The sequence below is a fragment of the Mustela nigripes genome, chromosome 1, assembly GCF_022355385.1.
Source record: "Mustela nigripes isolate SB6536 chromosome 1, MUSNIG.SB6536, whole genome shotgun sequence".
NCBI classification, from domain to species: Eukaryota; Metazoa; Chordata; class Mammalia; order Carnivora; family Mustelidae; genus Mustela; species Mustela nigripes.
This window is the reverse complement of record NC_081557.1, coordinates 263,710,515-263,728,990: the sequence shown is the minus strand read 5'-3', so window position 1 is coordinate 263,728,990 and position 18,476 is coordinate 263,710,515. Positions and strand designations below refer to the sequence as shown.

The 18,476-nt window shown below is 40.6% G+C and overlaps 1 protein-coding gene across 7 annotated transcripts in view; it reads right to left on the bottom strand.

Annotated features, from left to right (window-relative positions):
- The window catches only part of ART3 (ADP-ribosyltransferase 3 (inactive)), a 139,046-nt gene that overhangs the window by 18,799 nt on the left and 101,771 nt on the right, over positions 1 to 18,476 (bottom strand). For 6 of the 7 annotated variants that reach the window (XM_059397108.1, XM_059397090.1, XM_059397126.1 and 3 more), the window contains exons 2-3: positions 10,206 to 10,283; positions 2,816 to 3,527 (exon numbers count right to left, since the gene is read on the bottom strand). In XM_059397108.1, the coding sequence (XP_059253091.1) occupies positions 2,816 to 3,527; positions 10,206 to 10,274 (781 nt within the window). In that variant the 5' untranslated portion in view covers positions 10,275 to 10,283. Of the gene's footprint in view, positions 1 to 2,815; positions 3,528 to 10,205; positions 10,284 to 11,719; positions 11,834 to 18,476 lie in introns of those variants that run through there. The other variant, XM_059397117.1, reaches the window with a different exon arrangement.

Genomic DNA, 18,476 nt, shown 5'->3' with positions numbered 1-18,476 from the left:
ACAAGACCCCAAAGGCTTGCCTCTCTCACTTGTTTACTCGGTTTTGCAGAAGAGCGCAAGGCAAGAAGCACAGCACAGTGTTCAGCAGCAGGGCGGAGTCAGATATGGCCCTTCGGTGCAAGTCCTCACAGCAATCCAGGCCTGTTCTCCCAAAATGACGGCTCAGGTACAGGGGACAAGCTTCTACAGGGGGTGCAGGAACCATCCTAGATCGTAGCCCCATGCCACCACGTGAGGACAGCATCTCTCATGCTGGTCCGTGAATGTAGTTCAGGACTCAGCAAGAAAAAACACGAGCGTTACGTCACACCACCTTCAGGAATGCCCAGAGCTCTGGCTTCCCCCGGGCATTTGTAGTTTATTCACAACTCTCCCAGCTCAGATGCACTTTACCAGTGAAGGGCTGTGTTTGCCATTACGCAGTGTTCTGTGGTTACGCAGCTGTCACTTCACCTTCAGTAGATTACAGAGAAACTGCGTCAGAAGATCAACGGGGGGGGGGGGGGGCACCTGACTGAGGTCATGATCTCAGGGTCCTGGGATCAAGCCCTGCATCAGGCTCTCTGCTCGGCGGGGAACCTGCTTCCCCCTCTCTCTCTCTGTCTGCCTCTCTGCCTACTTGTGGTCTCTCTCTCTCTCTGTGTCAAACAAACAAATAAAATCTTTAAAAAAATAAAAAGATCAATGGGAGGCCATTTTTACAGGAGGAAGGAGAAAGGGTTTTATTAACCTTTCGCTTCTAGACACTAAGCCAGAACAACATAAAATCTCAGAATGTTGGGAGCAAGGAAAAATTCTAATACCATCCAAAGGAAAAAACAAGGTCTCCTTCAAAGTTTCAGTAATTAGAATGGCTTCACACTTTTCAACAGCAGCACCAGAAACTAGAAGACAATGAAGGAGTATCCCCAAAATTCCAAGGAAAATGATTTCCAAAAGAGAAATACAAATCTATGCAAACTATTGTTCAAGCTTACAGGTAGATTTTTCAGACATGCAAAGTCTTAAAAATTTCCCTCAATGTCCCTTTTTCTCAGAAAACTTCTGGAGAACACAAACCCTTGACAAAGAAGGGTTGTTTCTGACTCAAGAAAGAGCAGAAAATCCAAGGTACAGGGGATTCTTCACAGGGAAGAAACAAAAGAAAGTCTCTACAGCTATGAGGAGAAATTTTAGGATATTCAGCAGGCCTAAAGAGTACATGATAGATTAGTGTGATGGCGGGAATCCAGAAGGAATATATTTAAAAAGAGAGAGAGAGAATCGGATATGTTTGAATGTACTAAGTAGAGATTTATATTTTGAAAGAGTTGGAGTGAAGTACTGAAGGGATATAAAAAACTAAAGAAACAGAAAAAATCATCTAAATAATAATCTAGGATAAAAAAGGTATTTAAAAAGGTACCAGTCTGGGGGTCCTTGGGGGGCCCACTCAGTTAAGCACCTGCCTTTGGCTCAGATCATGATCTGAGCCCGCATGGGGCTCCCTGCTCAGTGGGGGAGACTGCTTCTCCCTCTCCCTCTGCCATTTCCCCCTGCTTGTGCTCTCTCTCTCAAATTAAAAAAAAAATAAAATCTTAAATAAACAAATAAATGAATAAGTAAATAAAAAGGCACCAGTCTTTCTGACGCTAGGAGACTGGGAAAGGAGAAATGCACGAACAGAGAGGAGGAGTGCCGGGTGGCTATCAGATACACTTGGTTTACTGACATGACAGCAACTCCCAAGTCCCTTCTCCTTGCCTCCCTATACTAGAGAGGTTGGAAAAGCTAATTTCCTCTCTTCCGAGCTTTTCTTCAAATTATGCATTATCAGGTAGGTGTTCTGGTCAATGACATATAATGAGAAATCGACTAGCAATTTCTGGGAAAGCTTTTACTTTCCTGATTAAATAGGCAGATTTAGCTGCCATCCCTCTTCCCTTTCTGTCTCGAACCCGGCTCGATGCCTACAGCTACAACAGTCACACTGCAAACATGAATCAATAAACCCAACAGGTTAAGACTGGTGCAACAGAAATACAAAAGAGTCTGAGTTACTGATGATGTAATTGATGAGGTTTAAAAATTTTTAAATCAAGAAATAACATGCTGAAGCATATCGTTAAAAACTTTAGCTTAGGGGCAGCTCGGTAGCTCCGTTGGTTTGGCATCTGCCATTGGCTCAGGTCATAATCGCAGGGCCCTGGGACCGAGCCTCGCTCAGCTCCCCTGGGTGGTGGGAAGTCTGCTTCTCACTCTCCTCCACCTCTCACCTTGCCTGTGCTCTCACTCTCATATAAGGAAATAAAATCTTTTTTTTTTTTTTAATTTTAGCTGAAAAATTAAAAATGCATGCCACTGAGGAGTGAAAATTGGAGATCGGGAGCAATGGGGCAGGAGTTGCTCTTCTTCATTGTAAGCCTTACAAGCAGGGTTATGGGCCAGGTACTTCTTCGTCACGGGGTGCTGTTCTAAGCATTACTGTTTGGCAGTGTCCTTGGCCTCTACACATTAGCTGCTACTAGTAGCAACTTGGGATGACTGTGACATTTAAAAATTCCAGTTATTACCAAATGACCCCAGGGCAAAACTGCCCCAGTTGAGAACCATTGCCTTATAGTGTTTTATTTCTGTAACCTTCCAGAGGGCTACAATGTATTATTTTGATAAAATTAAAATGGGGGGGGGGGACTAGTGATCTGAAAGGAGCCAGGGACCATCAATGTCACTTTTCCTCTCAAACAACTGTCAGTTTCTTTCCTGACCTCTCCCTGGGTCTCAGAGTCCCGCTCCTTCCCTACCAGACAAGCACAGGCAGAACCGAGACACTCACCGCCTAGGAAAGCACACTCGTAATGGCTGCAGGTCTTGTTGGTGCTTCGAAGGATAAGGTTGTTGCTGGTCCCATCCTGTGACACATGAAAAATCTCATTCAGGGGTATTAGAACAATTCTCTCACTTTCTTTATCAAAAAAATGTTCAATGGCAATTGCAAAGCACGTGCGGATGGTTAACAGAACGTGCTGGTCGTCGGCAGCTTGAGGCCTGGCGGAATACGCCAGCGTGAAACGGCCGAGCCTGGCCTGGCTGGGCCCTCCGGCCGCGAAGGAGACATCCTGGCTTATACTATAGACCGCAGCTTTGTAACTGTCCTCGCAAGGTCTTCTCAGCAACTGCAGCGCTCTTGTCAGATAAAAATGAAAAGCTTTGAACTGGAAGTCGTAGACATAATCTTTCCGAGACAGGCCGGCCGTCTTCACAGCTTCGCTGAACATGCGGTAGAAGGGAGTCCGCGCTAGAGCTTCGGCAGCGAACGCCGTCAGCGCTATTCCGTGGGTATCTTTAAAACTCGTCGGGACGGAGATGCGCGTCTTCTGGGCTTCCCATTTGGCTTCTGCATTTTCCCACACATCCTTCAAGAGCTGATGGCTTGCTTTTTCCTCCTTGAGCAACTGGGGAACATACTTGACTTCCATTCTGTCAGCGCATTTTAGGTACTCATCATCAAATGCATTATCCGCCATGTCTAACGTTTCAGCCTTCACCTTCAAAAGAAAAGGAAAAGGAAATTAATGCTCTTGAGATGAGATATTTGGTGTATATCATTTTCTCTCCCTTACTGTTCCCATACCCTTATGCCCTGCTAGAATCTCTCTCTTACTTAGAACAACTTCGGACATGATATATATATATTTGGAATGATTTTTATACAGGAATTATATTCCGCTATTACTGATAACTTTTCTTAGCTGTGATCTCTTTGTATCAAAAAGTAAATGTTAGCAATGAGAAGTGTGGGAATGATTACGTCTGTAATTCATTCATCTGAACTTCATGGTGCAAAGAATAAGTGTGAAATTAAAGAAACGGGTGGCAGCCCTGGCTTTGAACAATATTCTTAGCTAGATTTTCTCCACCCCTTAAGACTGCCGAATGATTTTGAAATACCACCTGTGAAAGACTGTACATGGTAAATACATAATGGTAAATATTATTCATTTTCCTTTGAGGACTCCCCCACATGGGTTGGGTAGAACTGATCTGCACCTTGCTCCAATGATAAGCAATGACACAGGGGTCTTTCTTTCTTTCGAGCATGTAAACAGGCAGGGTGGGGAGGGGCACAGGGAGAGGGAGAGAATTTTAAGCAGTTTCCACCCTCAGCGGCACAAAGCCCCACCCATGCAGGGCTGAATCTCATAACCCTAAGATCATGACCTGAGCCAAAATCAAGAATCAGATGCTTACTACTGGGTATTTACCCCAAAGATACAAATGTAGTCATCCGAAGGGGCACCTGTACCCCAATGTATATAGCAGCAATGTCCCCAACAGCCAACTATGGAAAGAGCCCAGATGTTGGATAAAGAAGATGCAGTGTATACACACACACACACACACACACACACACACACACACAAAATGGAATTTCATACAGTCATCAAAAATGAAAATCTTGCCTTTTGCAATGATGTGGATGGAACTAGAGGGTATTATGTTAATCATAATAAGTAAGTCAATCAGAGAAAGACATTTATTATATAATCTCACCGATATGCGGAATTTAAGAAACAAGGCAGAGGATCGTAGGGGAAGAGAGGAAAAAATGAAACAAGATGAAACTGGAGAGGAAGACAAACCATAAGAGACTCTTAATCTCAGGGAACAAACTGAGGGCTGCTGGAGCGGAGGGAGGGCGCGAGGGATGGGGAGGCGGGGCGATGGACGCTGGGACAGTATGTGTTGTGGTGAGCACTGTGCCTTGTGTAAGACTGATGAATCACAGACCTGGACCCCTGAAACAAATAATACATTATATGTTAATTAAAACCAAAAGGAATCAGATGCTTAACTGACTGAACCACCCACGTGTCCCAGTGATGCAGGTCTAAAAACCAGAGCACTCCTGGGAAGAGGAAAAAAGCTTTCTTCCTCTACAACCATAAGCTCTAAGGGTGATACTGGCTTGGGGCAGCCAATAGTCATCCTTCGTAGTTCCATCAAGAATCCTGTCTGTAAATAAAGCCAACAAAGGAAGGCTTACAAAAAGAAGAGAAATGAGGCCCTGATGACATGAGTCAAGGCCCTGAGTTTAGCTGTACCTGAATTCTGTATTCTACCTGGGTCCTAAGAATCAAGATTCCCTATTTACTTGAGCTTGAATTGTGTTTCTGTCACACACAAATAAAACAAAAGCCTAATGTACCTTTAAATGATACCTGTAACATAGTAAGTGGGGTTGTATAATATAATTAGCACTAGCTTGGAGCCAGACAAATCCAGGCTTAGATTCCATAACTAGATACCATTTAGATATGTGAAAGTTACTTTTTACATTTCTGAGCTTCAATTTTCTAAATTGAAAATGAGGATAAAGGAAATAATATCTTAATTGCAGAACTGTTGTAAAAAACTAATGATAAAATGAATATAAGCAAAGCCCTTACCTACATTGCCTACCACCTATTAAGCCTTCAACACACTGGGGTTATTTTCATTATTTCATGATAGGAATATACATATTATACCGGAAGATCCTCAAGGGCAGGATCTGTGTCACATTTGCCTTTAGAATTCCAAGCTTCCAGCATAGTAACTAGCAAAATATTCAAGTGAACTAAATTAATAAAGAATAGCTGGAAGAAAGGCAGGCAGAGACGACCCCTCCCACCCCGGCCCCCAAGACAGACCATCCTTAAAAGAATTTTACACCACCCGGGAAAGAGCCCTCCACCCCTTCCCACATGACAGATAGATGACAAAGTCTGATTGGGTGACAGGGGCAGGAAGGGTTAATCAGATTAAAACAGCCTGCCAACAAGCCCAGAAAACCCCTAGACATAGAAACTCCCAGGCCAACCCTCTCGGGTCCTCTGCCTCTTCAGGAGCTTTGTACTATCACTTCGCGGTCACCCAATAAACTTTGCTTTGCCACCCACCACTCTTCATGGGGTCTACCTCTTCATTCTTCGAAGTGGTGTGACCAAAAACTGAGGGCACTAAAGAAAAAGAAATCCTGCAAAATAAAAACCTATACTCTGGCCTATAGATCAAAACACAGGACAAGAAAATCTGCCCAGGGACGCCACTTAAGGGTTTCTACAAATAAAAGAACAATGCCCTCATCATCTTCCCTTTCCACTATTCTATATTTGTAATAGTACATTGGTGGCATAAGCTGCAACCCAAGCAGGAGACCGCAGCTAACAACTTTATAAAGGCCCTTGTCAGGAGCTCTTAAGGTTGCAGCTTCCACATGAATGACTTTTATTTAATTATTTTTTTACTCACAAATAATTCTTGAAAAGTGTGTGTACGAGGGTGTGAAAGTATGTATGCCAGGGGTGAGGGGAGGGAGAAGGGAGAAAGAGGGAGAGAATCAACCCAAGAAAGCAAAATAAATATCCCAGGCTATCTATCTGCTTCCTACTATCTCTTTTCTCCCCCTCACAGAGCAGCTTCTCGAAAGAAACATCTACCCCTGCCATCTCTGCTGCATTTCCACTCATTCCCACTCATATCTCAGTCCTCTTCAGTGGGCTTCCCACCCCATTCCTCCGCCCAAACAGCTCTTGCTCTTAGATTCTTTTGAAGACCCAACATACTCTATCAGCCATTAAATGTTGGGAATTGCTCAAGGCTACTTATTTTTTAACTCTCAACTCTACCCTTGGGCAATTATATACACGCGCATGGTGTCAGTTCTCATCTACATACCTCTGACCTGTCCCTGTGAGTGCAGACGCATACTACCACCTGCCCACCTGGTAACTCCACCTGAACTGCACAAAGACCCCCCAACTGTCAATAGTCAAGAGCAAACTCATCTTACCCCCTACAACCACCACCACCTGGTGCTACACAGACTCATCTTTCATTTTTGCGTTTTCCTATGTATCTTCTTCTCAGTCACCCTCTGTGGCCACTCCATCACTAAGACCTAACAAACTTCCCCCAGGTGTCGTCTGTATGCCAAGCATTAAGTGTTCCTATATATTAATGAGCTCAGTTAATCTTCATGGCAACCCTGTGCAGCAGATACTATTAGTCCCTTTTTAAGGATGAGCAAACTAAGACAGATCAAGTAACTAGTCTGAAATTGAGATATGAAGCCACACCATCTGGCCCCATAGTCTGTCCTCTTAAACAAATGTCCTGTTTCCAATGAAAAAGACCACTGATAATTACGCAGCACTTTCAGAAGGCTTTAATTTTCTCCTAACACCTGTTATAAAGGTTGGGCAGACAATTCATAAAATCATTTTACAAATGAAGAAACTGGGCCAGCATCAGAAACTGTCCTTATTACCAGCCACAGAATATTCTACTGGGGAAGTCATTGAGTTTCCTGAAGTGGGAATCTGAGCTCTAAGAGATTAAGTCACTACCATCTCCTAGCCAAGAAATGCATTTCGTCTGCAGCACAGAACGTACCATGGTGTGTCTTGGGCACTGATACTGATTCATCTTCAAGACTTCAATATAAGACATCACACCCTGAAACCACCTCCCACATTCCTCACATCATATCCGAGTCACATCATATCAGAGTCATATCCTATCCTATCCTGCCCAGTATGTTCCTGTCTTTTCCTATGCCTCTAACCAGTCTCCACAGGTCTAATTTTAGACATTAAGTCTTTCTGGCCCAAAGCCACAGTTGATTGTGTGTTCTGTACAGTGAGTGCCTTGAGCAGTGAAAAAGTTCACAAATGCCACCACCATTCAGGGACAACTGACCGGACATTAAGGGACATGTCCAAAAGGCTAGGTGAACACGCTGGTTATATTTTCTTCCTATGTTTCTATCCACTGAAACAAAACCACAAACTAATGAAATTTAATTAGCAAAAAGTTAATACAAAGATATTACCAAAAAATGTGGAAATGACCTAAATGCTAATGAAAAGAAATTGGTTAAACAAATTATGGAACATTCACAGAACATACATGAAAATTATATTACAAAAGAATGTTAAAAATGCATAGCAAAACCACAGAGAGATACCACTGCACACCCATTAGAATGGCTATAATCATAAAGGGGAAAGAAGAAGGAAAATCCATGTTGGCAGAGATGTAGAGTACCTGAACCCTCATACATTGCTGGGGAATATAAAATGGTGCAGCCACTGTGGAAAACATAAAGTAACTATATGACCTAGCAATTCTATTCATACGTATACACCCAGGAAAACTGAAGACATGTTCACATAAAAATCTGTATATGAAAGTTCAAAGCAGGATTATTCACCCCTAAGAGCCTTTAAAAAGTGAGTGAGAACCGAAATGCTCATCAGTTGATAAAGGGATAGGGGTGCCTGGCTGGCTCAGTCGGTTAAGTGCCCACCCTTCAGCTCAGGTCCTCATCTCAGGCTCCCTACTCATGGGGAGTCTGCTTCCTCCCTCTCTCTGTCCCTCCCACACTCCCACTCATGCTCTCTTTCTCTCTCAAATAAAATCTTAAAAAGTTAATAAATGGATAATCAAAATGTGGCATAACCATACAATAGAATATTATTCAGCTTTAAAAAGTAATGAAGTACTAGTATATGCTACAACATGAATGAACCTTAAAAACAAAACACTAAGTGAAAGAAGCCACATAAAGGGCCAGATGCTGTATGACTGCATTCCGGTGAGATATCCAGAATACGCAAATCTACAGAAACAGAAAACAGTAGCGGCTGTCAACGCACGTAGGGAAGAGGGAATTGGGACTGACTGCTGGTAGCTACAGGGCCTTCTTTTGGGGGTGATGGGAATGTTCTGTAAAGAGATAGAAAAGATGGGAATATTCTGTAAAGAGACAGTGGTGATGCTTGTACAACACAGTGAATTTATGTTTATGATTTAAGGATTTTATTTATTTGACAGAGAGAGATCACAAGTAAACAGGAAGACAGAGGGGGGAAGCGGGCTCCCTGCTGAGCAGAGAGCCCAATGCGGGGCTCCATCCCAGGACCCCAAGATCATGACCTGAGCTGAAGGCAGAGGCTCAACCTCAACTGAGCCATCCAGGTGCCCCTATAAATACTCATCTTAATTAATTCACATAAATTTATATTTATGAAAACCACTGAATTATGTACTTTAAGATGGTGGGATTTTTATGGTATGTAAATTATACCTCAATTTAAAAAATCATACTGTAGTACAGGCAACAGAATACACAATGATTCTAATGACAAGGGATCAGAATATTAAATTCAAAAACAAAATTTTAAGAACATATCTTAAAGAAGGCACTTCAACTTCCCCCTCTGTATCTCTTCCTGCCTCTCTGCCTACTTGTGATCTCTGTCTGTCAGATAAATAAATAAAATCTTCCAAAAAAAAAAAAAAAGAAGGCATTTCAAAGCAGTGGAAAATATTCAGTAGTGATGTGTCAGTTAACATCGTGGGGAAGGAATCAAATGAGATAGCTCGCTCATATCTTACATAAAAATATGTTACAGAACGTTTAAAGATTCAACTACAAAAAATAAAACCATAAAAGTTTTATCAGAAAAAAAGAACACCGGCTGTGAGAAAATGGTCATTATACAGTTCAATAAAACATATAAACCAAACACTGCAGCGTCATCTTATTTGGACAATATACGTATTTTAAGAATACTTAATGATGTAGACATACAGTACAGTAGTAACTTAAAAAGCAAAATAAGGGGCGTCTGGGTGGCTCAGTGGGTTAAAGCCTCTGCCTTCGGCTCAGGTCGTGATCCCACAGTGCTGGGATTGAGCCCCTCGTTGGGCTCTCTGCTCGGCAGGGAGCCTGCTTCCTCCTCTCTCTCTGCCTGCCTCTCTGCCTACTTGTGATCCCTGTCTGTCAAATAAATAAATAAAATCTTTTTAAAAAAGCAAAATAAAATAATACTTTGTACAGTATGAGCCCATTGTTCTAAATTACAAACACACACACAGAAAAAAGCCAAGAAAACTATACACCAACAGATTAAGAATCTTTCCTTGTAAGTGGAGGGATTAAGGATGATTTTTACTTTCTTCTGTTTGCTTAATTTTAATTTTTTCAACTTTCTACAGTTATTATGTATCTAATGTATAAAATGAAAAGATAAAAGCTACTTGTAAAAAACTAATTTACCTATTCTATCTATTCTAGCCACTCTCATATCCAACATCAACCCACACAAATTCCTCAGGCAACATTATATCAAGAGTTCCCATTCCAATGACTACATACTTCCCATTCCCAACATTACCTGGAAAATGTCCATTAGAATCAGAGCTGCCAGCAGCATGGTGACCATATCAAAACGTCTTGCCTTCATTTTTCTCTTCTAAATTAAAATGAAGAAATTCCAATTTAGCAGACTTAATAAAGAGGTTTAGGAAAGGAGAACAGGTTGACACGCTGTATGCATTTCATTCAGGGTGAGAGTAGGCACGAGGATGCTCAGGAAGTGATCATCAGTTAATTTCCAATGGCTGAAAGGGCCATGATGTTCTGTCTGGTGGCCTAACTCCCTCATTCTACAGAGAGGGAAACCAAAGCTCAGAGAACTTCAGAAATTTGCTCAAGATTAAATCTGTCCATTTCCATTCTCTTCCAGCCATGTTTTCTCTCTCACCTTAGACAGTCACTGGAAGTCATATTTTCTTCCTATCTCTGAATTTCCCCCCAGCATACACTTCAGACTGGTGGTTTCGTAGCTCCCAGTTTCCAAAAATTCCCCAGTAGTTCTGGCCCGGGCACAGCATCCACGCTTCTCTTCTCTGCAAACTGAGGGACACCCGTGTGGGTAGGATACTGGGAATGAGGAGACTCGTAATGGTACTCACTGGAGGGCTACCCAAGGGGGCCTCCTTGCCCCAAATACTCAAGATTCAAGAGAAGCCCAAGGACAAAACAAGTGTCTTGCATAAATTTCTGATGGCAAGAATGAAAATAAGGAAAAATTCAGTAGGCAGCAATTCTAATAAGATTAAACAACTCTTTTGGTCGAATGCCCAATACTTGTCCCATTATTTAGGAAAATGAAAGGGGTAAACAGGAGCGTGAAAGGCCCTCAGGAGCTGAAGCTCTCCCACTGCCATTACCCGATTCAATTCAGTGCTGGTTCCTTCCACATACCTACAACAAAGCTGACACTACTGGAACTGAACTGAGCTCTCGACTTCATCCTGCGAAGGACCCTATTCTGGCACATACAAGCGGGAGTAAACAGCATAGGGAGCCCTCTCCTTGGCCTCACGTTCCCGTCTTTACTCAGGCACAGCTTCTTTCGCTAGAGGTACTAAAATATACTACCAAAATGCCATTTTTGTGTTGAACTTCACTTTCTCAAAAAGATCTGAAATATAATACTTTACAGGGGCACCTGGGGGGCTCAGTCGGTTAAGTGTTTGCCTTCTGCTCAGGTCAGGATCCCAGGGTCCTGGGATCAAGCCCTACCTCAGGCTCCCTCCTCAGCTGGGAACCTGCTTCTCCCTCCCTCTTTGCCTCTCCCCCAGCCTGGGCCTTCTCACTCTCTCTCTTAACTAAATAAGTAAAATCACATATATATATATACATATATATATATATATATATATATATATAAAACTTGACGGATAAATATATATATATATATATATATATATATATATATATATATATATAAAAACTTGACGGATAACCGTCACAAGGCAGTATGTGCGAAGCAAGCTCTGAATCAGGGTTTTCCGAAAATCCATTACTTCTGTAGTCTGAGTGTAAATAAGTCAAAATGTTTACCTGGCTTTTCTGCCTGCGGAGGAGGTTTAAATGATGCTAGGTCTCAGGCTGTTTCCCCACTCTGTCAGTTGTGGTAAGAGTGTCTTCAGGACGGGAGGTTGTTGACAGTGAGAGCTGAGAAGGGAATGCTTTTCTTTTTATAAACACCCCCAGCGTAGCTTGGCAGTGGCACATTACCCCATTTGTGTTCTGCTATTTATATCTGGCCCCCACACTATCCTTTGGAATCACTGCTGTTAACACATGAAATCTCCCAGAGGCTTGTAAAGCCACAGCAATGCCCTCTAACCACACAGCATGCCCAGTTCCGAGCCCTGTTGTAGGCTTCTTGGAGAGCGATCACCTTCTACTCTGGACCCTTGAACTCTGAGATGTCAAACTAAAGCAAAGGATAAAATCCGAACTCGATGGCTCACGTAACTAAGGGAACTTGCGGCGTTCATCGCTGGCAACGATGATGGCTATCGCCATTTACTCAACCAGCTTACTGTTTCTCAGGTAAGAGCGCCAGCTGCTGGGGTACACAAGCAAGTAAAATGAAGAATAAAAAGCACTCACAATCTGAAAAAACAGATTAATATTCATACTTAACCAAAATATATGTTCAAAAGCCAAGTGAGTTTTAGAAAAAGTCAGTGAGAACACTAAGGGAAGGATTTAGTAACTTGCGACTCTGGTCCCCAACTGAGTAAGTACACAGTAAGTAAATATACAGACTGCTGAGGAACACTTGGGAGTTCACAGACTGTGGATAAAAAACTGTGAAATGTCCTAGGAAATTTGTGCATCTATATCAAAATACATTAATATAATGTATTAGATAGTGCATGATGTGTAACAGCCCCAAACTGGAAAACATCCAGATGCCTAACACAACAGCAGAATGGATACACTGTTATATTCATACAATGGAATTTTGTGTGGCTAGAGAATAACCATATATAAGAAATGTGGATAAATCTTAACAAAATATTTTCCAGCAGAAGAAGAGACCCAAACATGTATATACTGTATGATTTAATTGGGATAAGGAATAAAATCAAACAAAACCCATCTATAACATCGGAATCAGAATACTGGTGGCTCTGAGTAGTAAGCGGACCCGGAAGAGGAACAAGGAGAGCATGTGGGAAGCCAGTTAAGTTCTGGTGTGGTTCTGGGTGTTGATTACATTGACACACTCAGTTGTGAATATATTCACCAAGCTATACGCTTATGTGTATTTTCCTCTGTATGTGTGCATATGTACATATATTATTATACAACTAAACATTTAAGTACTAAAGTGCACCCATTTTTATAAAACCCACCTCTCAGCCTTCAAAGCCTCTAACTTCTTCTTACCCCATGGCTAGGTAGTTTAAAATACAACTTAATACACTAAATAGACTCTGAGCAATAGCATCATTAAAAAAAAAAAAAAAGTTTGGTCCAAAAGGAAAAAGAGGGTTTGCACATGTCTTCAGGCATTACTGACCTTCTTTTAAGTTGCAAGCACGTGAGCTTTCAGGAGAGGGATTTTCCTGTCTTTGGCACTAAACCCTACCAGATGTGTCTGTATATCACACAAAAGATGGGAGTCCATGAAAAAGCATGTAACAGGCACTGCATGAAGCTCAAGGCAAGTCTGGCCTTCCTTCTTCCCAATATGCTTTTGCTCCATTCCTGTTTTATTTCACTTTTAAACTTTTTTAAAATCGAAGTATAATTAACATATAAAACATATTAGATTTAGATGTATAACATGTTTTTATACTTGTGTATACTGCAAAATAATCAGCATAATAAGCCTAGTATTAATGTCTGTCACCATATAATTACAAATTTTTGTGTGTGCAGTAACTTTTAAGACTTACTCTCTTAATTTTCAAATATGCAGTATAGCAGTATTACCTACAATTATCATGTTATACATTATATCGCCATGACATTTATTTTACAACTGAAAATTAGTACCTTTTTACTTCCTTCACCATTTTCATCCACTTTCCCAATACCCAATATGGCAACCACCAATCTCTTCTCTATATCCATGAGCTTAGTTTTTTTTTGGTTTTTGTTTTTGCTTTTTAGATTCCACATATAAATGAGATCATGTGATGTTTCTGTCTTAGGCTTATCACATTTTAGCATGCTGTTCTCAAGGTCCATCTCTGTTCTCACAAATGGATGGGCAGTATTTTATTCTTTTTTATGGCTGATAATATTCCATTCTATTTATACATGTGTATATATGTGTGTGCATATACATATATCTATACACAAACACATTTTCTTTATCAATTCAACCATTGATGGACACTCAGGTTGTTTCTCTACCTTGGTTATTGTAAATAATGCTGTAATGACATAGGGATGATACATGCTTTTTCACATTAGTGTTTTGTTTTCTCTTCATATAAATAAATACCCAAACATGAAATTGCTGGATCATATTTTTTCCTTAATGGCTATTCCAATATATACTACCACAAGCAGTGCACAATATTCCCCTTTTCCACATCCTTGTCAACACTTGGTATTTTTCCCCTCACAGTCCTAACCCCTTTGTTCTTTTTGATAACAGCCATTCTTCTAACAGATGTACTGTGATAGCCCACTGTGGTTTTTACTTGAATTTCCCTGATTAGTGACTTTGAAGATCTTTTCATATACCCACTGGCCTTCTATAGGTCTTCTTTGGAAAAATGTCTATTCAGAGCATCTGTTTATTTTTTTAACTGGATTTTTTTTTTTTTTTTTTTGCTATTGTCTGAGTTCTTCATATATTTTGGATACTAACCCCTTATCAGATATATGATTTGCAAATATCTTCTCCCATTCAGTAGGTTGCCTTTTCATCTTGTTACTGGTTTTTTGTTTGATAGAGACCCAATTTTTTATTTTTACTTTTATTGCCTTTGCTTTTGGTGTCAAATCCAAAAACTACTGCCAATTAACGATGCCAAGGAACTTACTCCCTATGTTTCCTCCCACAGATTTTATGGTTTCATGTTTTACCTTCAAGTCTTTAATCCATTTTGAGGGAATTTTTGTAAATGGTCCAGTTTTCCCAACACCATTTATTAGAGACTGTCCTTTGCCTATTGTATATTCTTTGTGCCTTTTCCTAAATTAATTTACCATATATGTATGGGTTTATTTCTGGGATCTCTTCTGTTCCACTGATCTGTGCGTCTGTTTTTTTCCTTTTGTTTTTAACTTTTTTTCATAAAGATTTATTTATTCATTTGAGAGAGAGAGCAAGTGAGAGAACAAGCAGGGGGAAGGGTAGAGGAAGAGGGAGAATCAGACTCCCTGCTGAGCAGGGTTCCCAATGCAGGGCTCAATTCCAGGACCCCAGGATTATGACCTGAGCTAAATAAAGGTGGTCACTTAAATGACAGAGCCACTCAGGTGCCCCAGAAGATGTTGTTTTTAAAAGTAGGCTCCATGCTGGAGTGGGGTTAGAATTCATGACCCCGACATCAAGTCCTGAGCTGAGATCAAGAGCTGGATGCTCAAATGACTGAGCCACCCAGGTGCTCCTGTGTGTCTATTTTATGCCGATATCATACTAATTTGATTACTCTGGTTTTGTAATATAGTCTGAAATCAGGGGGCCTGATGCTTTGTTCTTCTTTCTCAAGATTGCTTAGGATATCTGCGTTCTTTTGTGGTTCTACACAAATTTCAAAATTGCTTGTTCTATTTCTGTGAAAAAAAAATGCCTTTGGAATCTTGATAAAGGTTGCATTAAATCTATAGATTGCTATGGGTACTATGAACATTTTAACAATCTGATCTAATCCATAAGCATGGAATATCATCCCATTTATTTTTGTCTCCTTGTATTTCTTTCATCAATGCCATACTTCTCAGTATGTTAGTCTTTCTCCTCCTTGGTTAATTCCTAGTATTTTGCTCATTTTAATGCAACTGAAAATGGAGGTTATTTTCTTAATTTTTCTTAAGATTTATTTATTTCAGAGAGAGAGGGACCATGCATGAAAGTGGGGGGAAAGGCAGAGGGAGAGGAGAGAGAGAGAGAGAATCACAAGCCGACTCCTCACTGAGTCTGGAGCCCAATGTGGGGCTCGATCTCACAACCCTGAAATCATGACCAGAGCCAAAAATCAAGAGTTGGATGCTTAACCAACTGAGCCATCCAGTGCCCCCTTAATTTCTCTGATAGTTTGTTATTGGTATATAGAAATGCAACATATTTCTCTGTATATTGACTCTGAAGGACTTTTTTAAATAAAGATTTTATTTATTTGACAGACAGAGATCACAAGTAGGCAGAGAGGCAGGAAGAGAGGGGGGGGGGGGCTTGATCCCAGGACCCTGGGATCATGACCTGAGCCGAAGGCAGAGACTTTAACCCACTGAGCCACCCAGGTGACCTTGAAGGACATTTTTTAAGAGAGAGAGAGGGAGCCCAAGCAGGGTAGGGGGGCAATGGGAGAGGGAGAGAAATCCTTGAGAAGATTCCCCTCTTAGCACACATGCCAACTTGGGGTTCAATTCCAGGACCCTGAGATTATCACCTGAGCCGAAATCAAGAGCTAGATGCTTAACCAACAGAGCCACCTAGGCAACCCTCTGTATATTGACTCTGTATCCTTCAATTTTACTGAACTTACTAGTCTTAACAGTTTTTTGGTGCAATCTTTAAGGTTTTCTATATACAAAATACTATGTCATCTCAAGAGTGACAATTTTCATTCTTTCTCTACAATCTGGATGACTTTTATCTTTTTCTTGCCTAATTGCTGTGGCCACGACTTCAACACTATGTTGAATAAAAGTGGCAAGAGCAGGCATCCTTGGGGCTCCTGGGTGGCTCAGTTGGTTATACAACTGACTCTTGGTTTCAGCTCAAGTCATGATCTCAGGGTCCTGGAATCCAGCCTCACAGTGGGCTCCACACTCAGTGGGGAGTCTGCTTTTCTCCCTCTCCTTCTCCCCATCCCCCATTCATGCACAGTCTCTCTCTCAAATAAATGAATAAATCTTAAAAAAAAAAAAAAAAAAAGAGAGTGCACATCCTTGTCTTTTTCCTAATCTTAGAGAAAAAGTTTCCACTTAACCCCACTGGGTTGTAATGTCAGCTGTGGGCTTTTCATAAATGGCCTTCATTATGTTGAGGATGTTCCCTCTATACCACATTATTGCAAGTTTTTATTATAAATGGATATTGAATTTTGTCATATACTTTTTATGCTTCTATTTAAATGATCATGTGATTTTCTCACTTCATTTTATTAATGTGGTATATCACACTGATTGATTTGTAAATGCTGAGTCATCCTTGCATCCTTGGAATAAATTCCACTTGATCACAGGGTAGGATCCTGTTAATGTATTGTTGAATTCGGCTTGCTAATATTTGATGAGGAGTTTTGCATTTATGTTCATTAGGGATATTGGTCTGCCATTTTCTTCTTTTCTTGTCTTTTTTTTTTTTTTAAGATTTATTTATTTATTTATTTGACAGAGAGAGAGATCACAAGTAGGCAGAGAGGAAGGCAGAGAGAGAGAGGAGGAAGCAGGCTCCCTGCTGAGCAGAGAGCCCGATGCGGGACTCAATCCCAGGACCCTGAGATCATGACCTGAGCCAAAGGTAGCGGCTTAACCCACTTAGCCACCCAGGCGCCCTCTTGTCTGGTTTTGATATCATGGTAATGCTGGCCTCATAAATTGAGTTTAGAATGTTCTTTTCACTTTTACTTTTTGAAGAATTTGAGAATGATTGGTGTTAATTCTTCTTTGACTGAGAGAATTCATCAGGGCAGTTATTTGGTCCTGGAATTCTGTTGGGAGGTTTTAAATTACTGCTTCAATCTCCTTACCAGTAATCAATCTGTTCAGATTTTTTTCATCCTGATTCAGTTTGAAAAGTTTTTATGTTCCTAGGAATTTATCCATTTTTTTTCTAGGTGGTCCAATGTGTTAGCGTGTAATTGTTCATAGTCTCTTATGATCCTGTGTATCTCTGTAGTACCAGTTGTAATCAATCTTCTGTCATCCTTGATTTTACTTAAGCCCTCTTTTTGTCTTTGTTAGTTTAGCTAAATGTTTTTGCAATTTTGTTTATATTTTCTAAGAACAAGCTCTTGTTTCATCAATCTTTTCTATCATCTTTTTGTCTCTATTTATTTCTCTTCAGACTTTTATTTCCTTTCTTCTAACTTGGGGCTTCATTTGTCCTTTTTCTAGTTTCCTGAGGTGTACATTGGTTGAGACTTTTCTTGTTTCTGAGGTAGGCATTTATTGCTATGAACTTCTCCCCAGAACTCTTTTTGCTATATCCCATAATTTTTGGTATATTGGTTTGGTATTTTCGTTTTCATGTATCTCAAGGTATCTTTTCGGGTTTCACTCTCGAATTCTTTACTGACCCACTGCCTGTTCAATAATACGTTGTTTAATATCCACATAATAAATTTTCAGTTTTCTTTTTTATAATTGATTTCTAGTTTCATACCACTGGGTTTGGAAAAAATGATATAATTCAATCTTCAGTTTGTGCAGACTTTATCTATCCTAGAGTATATTTCATGTGCACTTGAGAGGAATGTGTATTCTGTTGTTTTTGGATGGTATGTTTTGTATATACCTGTTAGGTTCATCTGCTCAAATGTGTGACTGAAGGTCAATGTTTCCTTTGTTTTTGCAGTCTGATCTATCTATTGATGTAAGTAGGTGGTGTTCAAGTCCCCAGCCTTCTTCTGGGTTCCATTTGCATGGAGTATCTTTTTCCATCTTCTAATTT